Source organism: Calypte anna, chromosome 5A, assembly GCF_003957555.1.
Source record: "Calypte anna isolate BGI_N300 chromosome 5A, bCalAnn1_v1.p, whole genome shotgun sequence".
NCBI classification, from domain to species: Eukaryota; Metazoa; Chordata; class Aves; order Apodiformes; family Trochilidae; genus Calypte; species Calypte anna.
In genome coordinates this window covers 37,341,618-37,351,535 of record NC_044251.1, presented here as the reverse complement: position 1 = coordinate 37,351,535, position 9,918 = coordinate 37,341,618, and the positions used below count along the sequence as shown (strand labels likewise).

The 9,918-nt window shown below is 46.6% G+C and overlaps 1 protein-coding gene across 1 annotated transcript in view; it reads left to right on the top strand.

Moving 5' to 3' along the window:
- The first annotated feature begins 3,334 nt into the window (after window positions 1-3,334).
- HIF1A (hypoxia inducible factor 1 subunit alpha) overlaps window positions 3,335-9,918 on the top strand; it is a 33,541-nt gene continuing 26,957 nt past the window's right edge. The window contains exon 1 of the mRNA XM_030451838.1: window positions 3,335-3,570. Within this exon, the coding sequence (XP_030307698.1) occupies window positions 3,536-3,570 (35 nt within the window). The 5' untranslated portion in view covers window positions 3,335-3,535. The remainder of the gene's footprint in view (window positions 3,571-9,918) is intronic.

Genomic DNA, 9,918 nt, shown 5'->3' with positions numbered 1-9,918 from the left:
AGAAATGTGTTCTTCAGAGGGAGAGAAAATTAAGCCCTTGATCTTCCCACTGAATAAGCAGAAGTTTTGCCAATCAGTACTGGTAGGGATGTGTTTGGGCCCTGAGAGTTAATGCACATAGAGCCCATTGTGGTGAGACCTGACCCATCAACAGATCTGAAGCCACAGACAGGAGAACATCTCCCATCTTCATGTTGATTCGTGCTGCTGCTGAATCCCTGCTACTGTCCAGACCAAGCCGTTTGCTGACGCATCAGCCTCTGCATTTGCTCTAATTAGTCATATGCAAACATGGTTTTATCCAGGAAGTTCTCTTAACGTAAGTTGGAACGTGAACTTAGCCCAATAATAAAGGTCAAGGAAAGTGACTAAGGCATCATAATCTGCAAAAACTTTCTGTTATCAGCCACTGGCAAAACAGGAAAGAAAACGTATATTCAGAATTTCTGTGCAGTGACGTGAAAATTTAATAAGGGGGAGCATGATGGGGGGAGAGCATTTGCTTAATATCTCTCTAGAGCTGCTGTAATATGAAATGCTTAATTGCAGAACAAGTTTCCATTAACATCCTGCTGAAATACAGTTGGGTTTTGATGCAGTATTCTTTATTATGAGCTTGGGGTAAGTATATTTGGAATGAAAGAAATGTGTCTAGTAAGGAGACCACAACACTTACTCACAGCTCCTCAGCCAGTTTATGCTGGGAAGTCTGACATCTTTGAACAATTAACTTGAGCAATGTTAGTAATTTGTATACTGAGATTTTTTCTGTGGTGTGCTATACTCAGGGATTGCTAACACACCTTGAGCCTTTGTGCCTGGATGATTTAAAATAATCAGAGCCCAGCAAGAGAATTCTCAACAAGGAACCGTTTTGATGTGTAGCACGGTATGTGAATTTGGATAATGGTGGTAAAGGTGTACGAGTGCATCTTAAGATGTTAATGCTAATGGGCACCAAAATTATCATTCAAAGGAGTGATAGCTGAAGGTCTGGAAATAAAAGCCTCTTTAAGGATAAGCTGGGTTCTGTAGTGTTGCAGCTAGGCACACTCCAGGCTGGATCACATCGATGCTACTTGTTCCTAAATGGGAGTGTGAACACCAAGATTGCAGCTGCAGTGCAAAAGAGGCTTTAAATTCTGACTGAGGCAGTCTCACCAGGAACTGCTTCATCCTCACACTCAGATCAGAGAAGCTCCAGTGGCTGTTCAGAGTCTCACCAGCCTCTACTAAGGCACAGGGAGTACCTCTGGCAGAACCACTTCAGTGGCAAAACTCCCCCAACATGTCCCCTGCGGTGGAGGCTCTGATGGGGAACGTGGCACTGAGCTGCATATGACATTTCTGCACCTGCCAGGAGATTCCCCCATTTCACAGGGGAAATTCCTCTGGGGTTGTTATGGTGACACTGTGGCTGTACTAAAATAGTGCACAGCTGACTTGCACGAGTGAATTTGTCGCTGTGTTTAAACTGCCTCATTTTGAAAGATAAAGTTGTCTGTGAGCTCTTGGATGAGGCTTCATGGTACTTACGCAAGAGACCTGAGTTTGACTCTTTGATTATTTCTCTTCTTGAGCCTTCACTGAGCACAGAATAACAGAAATATCAGTAGTCCACAGCCACACTGCCATGGGCTATCATGTTGTCACATCTCATAAGTGAAGTAAAGCTGGGCTTTGTCAGTATTTGGATGAGAAACCTTAAAGAAATAACAAGAATCTGTGGCACCTGTGCCTCTTCTGTATACCAGACTGCCGTGGGCATAACCAGTTAGTTTCATACAAAAACGCCTTGTGATTTCTACTAAATGTCATGGCTACTGCTTTTTCACTGTTTTAGTTTTACACAAAACACCCACAGTTGTACGCAAAATGTCTGCTTGTTACCTGGAAGTTCAGAATCCACTGCAGAGGTGTCAGGATGGTTCAGTACTGAACAGCATCAGCTTGCCCAGCAGGTGTTTCTTACACCGTCACATGTGCACACAGCAGGGCAAGGATGCTACTTCTGTCAAAACTGCTTTTTAAAAAAGGTATCATTACCTCTGAGCTGGTTCAGCTCCATATGACCAACATAAAGTCCTCCTTGCTGGAGGAGGCCTACAATCCCTAAAGGAACCGCTGAGGTCTGTGGAGTCCCTCCCCTCACAGTGCTCAGACAAGTAGGACCAGGGGTACATAGCTAAGGCCACTGTGGAGCATTTAATTGTTAACGTGTGGGCTCTGCCCCCAATTTTCTCTCTGTGTCCCCACGGGTGGGGCCTGGCTCACCTGAGCTGAGGCCACTCGTGAGCGCCTGCCAGGCCATGTCAATGCCAAGGTCCCCCTAAGGCCTGGGCTGGGACAAATCCTGTTCCTTGCACAGCCCCTCATGAAGGAACCTCCAGGGCTGGGCCAGGGTTGCAGCAGACTCCGGAGCCCTCAGCGGTGCCCAAAGCTGGCGGACGAGGCACGGCCCCGCCACCCTGTCCCGGCTCTCCAAGGGACCCCCTCCCCGCTCCTCTCTGGTGCCTCCCCGTGGCCGCGGGGCAACGCCGGGGCCGGGCCGGTCAGGTTCGAGTGCCGCCCCCGGGGTACAGCAGCGGATCGGGACCGCGATGGGGACGGGAACCCAACACCCACCGCCCCGCGGGAGTCTGCGGTGCTACGGGCGGAACGGACTTGGAGCCTGAACCGGTGTTTTGGCCGAGGGGTTTCAGGCCTGCCCGAGCGGGTGGGCAGGCAGTGGGGCTGCGGGGCCGTCGATCAGCGCCCGTCCTGTGTCCCGGCTCTGCCTGTGGGTGTTGGGTTTGTGAAACTTGCATGAAATGTGCTTAATTATCTGCGCGTTATCCTTCTGACCCGCCGGGCGATGCAGTTGCCTGTTCCCTTTAATTAACATGAGGGTTTGAACTCTTTTACTGGAAACGTCCCGGTTTGAGGCCTACGAAGCCTTGCAGAGAGGAGTAAAGCATTACAGAAGAAAATAGAAAGAAAAATAAGTACCTTACAAAAAAAAAAAATCATAAAAATACATGAGACGCCCATAAACGTTCAGCCTCGCCGGCGATATTTAACCACCCGCACCGGCGGCGCTTGGCGTGAAAACCAGCGGAACGCGGGCTCGGGAGAGCCCCTTCTCCGCTGCCAGCCGGTACCCGGTACCGTTCCGGGCCGGGCTGGCGGCGGTCCTGCCCCGCACACAGAGCCGCACGTGAGGCGCCGGCCCCCTCCCAGCTGAGCGCTCAGCTGACCCCGCCGGCCGAGGGGCCGGGCCGCGCCGCCGCTCCTCACTGGCGCAGCGCTGGGCCCGGGCCGGCCGCGCCCGCCCCCGCCTCCTCCTCCGCGCCCTGCCCCGCGCCGCCCACCGCCGCCGCTGCGCCCTTCGCCGCCCGCAGCTCCCCGCAGCCTGCCCCGATGCTCTGAGCCCGCGCGGCCCCAGACCCGGCCCCTTCCCGGCTGCGCCGCCATCTCCCCGCGCCCCGTGGAGGCCATTGGAGCCGTCCGCCCCGCATCTAAGGAGCCGGCAGGAGGAGAAGCCAGCCCCGCCGCCATGGACAGCCCCGGCGGCGTCACCGACAAGAAGAGGTACCGCCGGCCAACGCCGCGGCCTCCCGGGCTCTGTCCGCAGCGCGCTGCCCGCCCCTCGCTCGCCGCCCGGCGCGGGGGCCGCCGCCTTTCCCTTCCTCCCCCTCATTACCCCCCCCTCCGCTCCACACCCCCCTCCTTCCCTCTCCGGTGCTGCTGGCGCCGTCCCCCGGGCCCCCCGCTTTGTTACCGCCGCCCCCTCCTCGTCCTCCCCTCCTCCCTTCCCCTCCTCGCGGTCCCCCTGCCCGCGAAGCGTTTCGTTCTTTCATTCCTCCTCCTTCCCTCCGTCCACGTCGCCATTTTGTCGGCGGGGGGAGCGGGTCGGGGCCCCTCCGTCGGGGGCACTCGGTGTAGTGGGACACCTCCTCTCCCGCGGCGGGAGCTGTCCTGCCGGCCCGGCTTGGCTTGGTCCGGCCCTGGGGTCGATGGAGGGGAGCTCCCGGTGTGTTTTCTCCCCGTGGGGCGGCCGTGGGCCTGATTCACGGAAGGCTCCCCGCGCCTTCCGCCGTCGCGCCTGGGCGGCCCAAAGCGAGACAACCGGGCCGGGCCAGGGACCGGCGGCGGGGCTGAGGGGTGTCCGCCGGGGCCGTGAGGAGGGGATCCGGGGTGGGGGGGGAAAGCGCCGGGGTGCAGCGGTGCTGCCGCTGTTTCTGAAAAATGAGTGGGTAGGGATCGGCTGAGCTTTATTCCAGGGCGGTCTCTGGGGTTGTGATGTTGAGGTCTTGTTTAGAAAAGGGCTGTTTTGTAATCTAGAAATATTAAGCTTAAATAAAACCAAACCCCCCAAAAGCCACGCGGGGGGAAGGTGGTGGTGGTCCGGGGGTGCGTGGGTGACGGCTGGACAATGTGTGAGTTGAGGGGTATGAATAATTCACCAGGGAATGTTAGGTCAAATTAGGAGGGGGAAATAAAAGCCCTAAAAGCCTTTGTTACAGGGTGAAGTTAGGGAGTTGCAGTATTTGGGTGACGATCTCTGCCTTGGTGCTCCGCCGCGCTTTGTGGAGGGATTAATTGCCGTAATCGCCATCTGCAGAAGACTCCGTTTGTTTATGTTGATATATTTTATTTAAGATTTTTTTTTTCTCTGCTCTTGTATCAAAGGGCCATCAGAGTAGGTTAAACGTAGTCAGTGTGAAGCGTGTGAGTCGTGTTGGGAAGGCTTTTAAAATGGATGGTGAGCTTTGTGCTGTGCAGGGAGCGCTTCACCTTCGGGACAGGATCGTCTCGGTGGTAATTTGGAGTTGTTACAGCAGTGCAAAGGGTGAGGGTGGGGGAGAAACAGCTTTTAGTCTAATGGAACTCTTACGGTGGGGCACCTGGGGGGCGGTACCGGCTCTGTAACTTTTATTTTTTCGACTTAAAGCTAATGGCTATTGAGAAACCGGGGAGGAAATGTTAGAACAGAAATGCTTTGCTCTGCTGCCCTAATTTAGTGGCAGGTCTAGAAGCAGACTTTGAGACTTCAGTTGAGCTCTGCTGCTGGTTTTTGTTATGTTTTGTTTTCCCCTTGAGCGCTTGTTATTTTTTACTTGCCATTCTGTCCCACTTGGGTACTTTTTTTTGCAATTTCCTTATCCTGGATGTAATCTGCTTTCTTCAGAATGTAAGAATCAGTATGCAGAGCTTATCCTTCCTTCCTAAAGGCAGAGCTTAAAAAAGAGAATTTGTTGTTTTGTGTTTCCTGTAGACTTGAGTTCAAAGTTGGGAATGTTTCTTATAAAACTATAAGGAATATTCAGATTACTTCTGTTATAGAGTACATTTTAATAGAAAACATAAAGCTGTGTCTGTGGTACACTTACCCTGGGGGCTGTGAATGTGCAGTTGAGCAAAGATGGCTAAGCAAAAAAGGAAGGATGTGAGCTCACCAGAGAACTTATTGAAAATCCCAAGCATTTCTCAAGAGCCTGGTTTAGAAAGTTTTAGGTTTGATGGTGCCCATGCTCAAAATACCTTTAAGGGAGACCTTCCAGTCCTGTTCTTTGATGCTAAAGCTTTGGATGATTGTATATGTAATGCAGGTGTTAAGATCCTGTTATTCCTTGACCCTCCCTGTGTTTGTATTTGGATAGTGTTTGGCTCTTGATGTTTAAAGTGAAGCTTGTTTGCTTAATTATGAGCTGTGAGATGCAGAAATTAAGGAATTTGATCAAGTGTGTGTGTGTCTCAGCAATACACAAGTGAAATTTAGTCAGAGTAGTAACTGGAAATGTGGATTCATTTACTGGCTTCTTGAATCCATTCTTAGATGCAGTCCTCAGCTTCTCATACATGTCAAGATTCTGTAAGAAACCAAGTATCTGCAACATGGTGAGGTATTGACTTATTTGGGTTTTAGCTGTTCTTCAGTAGCTGTATCATTTTCTCATGGTCCTGGGTTTCCATCCATGTGCTACAGGGAGCAAGTTTATTTCAGAGCATAGAATTGATAAAACAGCATTGTTGGGAGCTTTGGCTGTTGGCTTTGATTTGATTCAAATTTAAGACTTTTGTTGAGAAGTTTTTTTTTCTCAATATTTTTAAAATATAATGCACAGATGGCTGATGCTGTTAAAAGTTTTCCCCAGGTCTGTGGTGTGACACTTCACTACTAGCAGAGTAACTCTTGCACCATTTTAAGTAAATGATCCTTTTAGGGTTACTGGTTCCTTTGGTAGTAGCTTGCATCTGGTAGATAGACTAGAAGAATGAATCTTGCATGGGTTTAGGTCCTTAATTGTAGTATAAAATACGTTTATTTAATGATATGGGTGCTAAATGAGAAGCACAAGGATTTAAAAAAGTGATTTATTGACTGCTCAAGTCTTGAGTCATAAGATGGTGTAAACCAGTGGAATTTAACTTTCTGACTTGAGTACCTTGCAGGAAAAAACCTTCAGCTTTTCTTTTTATTGAAGTTGGGACTTGAAACTTAACATGTGGTGTCCAAGGGGATGATTTGAAAGACATGCATTTTGCTGCTGGATCTCTGCCACCGAGGTCCAGCTCCAAAATCTGTTTGAGAACCCCAGGTCCTGTGCTGCTGGCTCTGAGGGCAGTGGCTACTGCTGTTTTTTTCTTGAACCTTTAGGATTATATGTGATACTGCTTTTTTTTCTGTTAGTTTCTTTCAATGCTGGTGAAACTGAGCCACCATTACTAGAGTTGAAAGCGAATACAAAACCCTTTTGTATGTACTCTAACTGTACCTCTCTACGTGTTGTAAGAAGAGGAGAAAACTTACTGTAATTCCTGCAGAGTCTCCCCACAGGTACAGAGAGGGCAGGGTGGTCTCTGGCTTTCAGAACTGTGGTTTTACTGCTTTCTAGATTTTTCTGGATCATCAGCTTTGTGATAGGGCTTACCTGGTGGTAGTGACTGTGTGCTCTTTGACATTTCCTCAAATGTGAAACAGTTTTTAATTCCTTCAGTAAAAGTGATCAGAAATTACTTTCTAATGCCCTTTAAGATGAAGGCAACAGCATATGCTACTGCTCTTCCTCTTTATTTTCAGGGCACTGAAAATTGGGGAAGAAGAGCTGTGCATAAATAATAAATGCCTGCTGCATTTATTTTCCATAATTTTGCACTGTTGCTGCTTTGGTTTCCTTTTATCAGTGAAGGTCTGAGTATTTGGCAGTATGTTGATGAAATCAGCAGGAGGGTTTTCTGGTTTTTGTTTACAGTCATGCTTGCTTTGCCCTTTTAAAACTCTCTCCAGTCCACAGTCGGTGTCTCTTGGTTGGCATGCCTGAAATACTAGTAACTGGTCCATGCCCAGCAGAGAGCTCTGCCTACTGTAGATGTGATCAGATGGTTCAGGTTGTCAGGTAGGTCTGTAACAGGGTGATGGGGTAGTAAGAGATTTTAATTTCAAGTACTTTTAAACGTTTTAACAACTCCACCTTCTGTGTTAACTGATTTCCCTTCTGGTGTCTCCAGAGGTGTATCCTGGACCATCTTTGGAAGGGGGAGAACCAAAGCTTGGTGCTGTTATCAGCAACTTAAGTCTGGCAATTAAGTCAGCTATTGGCTTAAAGGTGGAGGTGTGAAGTGGATAATCCATCTTATTCCCTCTTTTAATTGCCATCCCCATTTTCAGGTTGGTTTCTTTCTTCTCAGATCCTCCATCAAAGGCTTCGTTATGTTAGGCTAAGATCATGCTAAATTGTGTCCTTTTTAAGCCATGAGAAGCAGGGTTGTGTGCTGTGTTTCTGCTGCCACCAGAAGAGAGGCCATAGAAGACCATCCTGGTATCTTGAGAGACTTCACTCAGCAGTATAACAGCATGCATTTGCTTATAGGTGCTTATTTCCTCCTCTGCACATTATGAAAACACCCACGAACCTTTGTTCCTCTCTATCACTGGACTACAATGCATTTTTTTTTTTTATAAGGCTGTTTCCAGGACTCTGCTGATGATGAAGTGGAAAAAAAAAAGTCAATAAATGTTACTAACAGTTGCAAATGCCAGTAGTGTTGTGGTATAAGCCCAAACAGTTCTAGGTTCCTGAGAGTGTGCAAATTTGTTCTGGTGTGCTTCTGACCTGAAAGCCTGGAAGACTCTTGCTGACCCTACATAACACAATGGATTAACTTCTTAAGTGTGTTCATGTTGTTCAGTAGTAACATTTCACCAGTTAATATTAGGAGGCTTTTTTTTTATTAAAAGGGACATTGAATGGCAGAAACCCACTGATTTTTTTTTTTTTTTTGTACTGCAAAAGAGAATTTGGCAGCATTATCTGAAGTTTGATATTATGATAGCCAACAAAATAATTCTTACATGATTGTAGAATGTGTTAAGTAAACCCAGGTGTGAGGTACCCCATGGTTCAGTGGTACTATACAAGAGCATCTAGATTTTCCTGATAATATTGATCTCTCATGGAGATGGAAATACTGATCTGATTACAATATGTTCTTTAAAAAAAAAAAAAAAAAAGGCTTCAAAACAAACCCAATTTTTGCAAGAACATTAGCAAGAAGGTGCAATAACCTGTTCCTAGCAAGCTGATGTCCAAAAGGAGGGAATGTTCCAGATCGCAAGTCATCAGCTCAAATGCTCCTTTTATCTTCACATACACAGTTATATAGGCAGGTATTTACATGCCTCAAAAAAACCACCTAGGTAATGCATGGAAAGAACTGGGACCTTAATCATCTTTTCATGTTATAACAGCCCTTCTCTTTTGAATTTGAGACAGTTTGAGCATTTTGATCCTCTCTTGAGAAACTCCTTTGTATTAAAGCAGGTGGAAAGGCATGCAGGAGAATCAGAGTTTTCCACTGAGTACTGCTTTCTGGAATGAAAGATGCTGGGGTTTTTATGCTACTGGGGACTACAGAAATGGCTCAGGAGAGGTGAGCCCTCAGTAATGTCTGAAAATTCAGGCTTCCAAGTTATCAATATATATGGAGGCTATTAAAGGTTTTCCTTTACTGAGATCTTTGCTCTTTAGCTTAGAATAAAAATCTCTATGAAAATTGTTCTGAAATTATTAGAAACATGAATATGGAATCAAGTGAATACATGTCAGTATATATATATATATATATGTATATATATATGTTTATAAATACAGTTTATGTAGGTGATGAACGATTTAGGATTCTTTGATGTGGAGCCAGAGCCTCAGTTGATGTAAATTAGCAGAGATTCATTGAAGCTTATGCCTGTTCATACCAGCCTAGGGGGTTGGTCCAAGATATCAGAGTAAGGGCATTGATTAAGAGGAGTTTCATCATATGCATGCTCTATCACTTCTTTCTGTTGAAGCCTGATAATACTGAGACTTGTAGGAAAATGTAGCTTTTGAAGCATGGAGTTGTTCTGATACCAAGACAGTTTAAATGGCTCTGCTGGCACAGGAGAACTGATGCTTCAAGAAGATCCATTAGTAGTTCCTTGAAGATAGCCAATACATAATAAATTTTGTGTGTCAGGAAGGGCACTGTGCAGCTTCTGTTTAATTTGGTGTGAATGAATGCTTGTTAGGCATTTTGAAGGAAAACATTACAACAGATCTACATTAAAATAGACTTTGAATGAAGCTGAAGTGAAGAATTGAGGCAACTGAATCAGCAGCACTGAACTGTGCTATTATATTTACAACAGTGGAAGGTTTTACCAAGGACTTAATAACATTTTCTACTTAATTTGTAATAATCCTGAAAGTGTTACCTGAAAAAGGTGACCCATTTTGTTTACCAGAATGAATAAATTTCACTGTTAGTCCTAACCCAAAACCAGATTGGTGTTACTTTATGAAAATTGTATGCATTTCAAGAAGCAAAAGAATATGAGGCTAGGACTCCTGTTTTTGTGAAGTTATTTTATGCTGCTTGCACATGAGCACAGTAAATGGA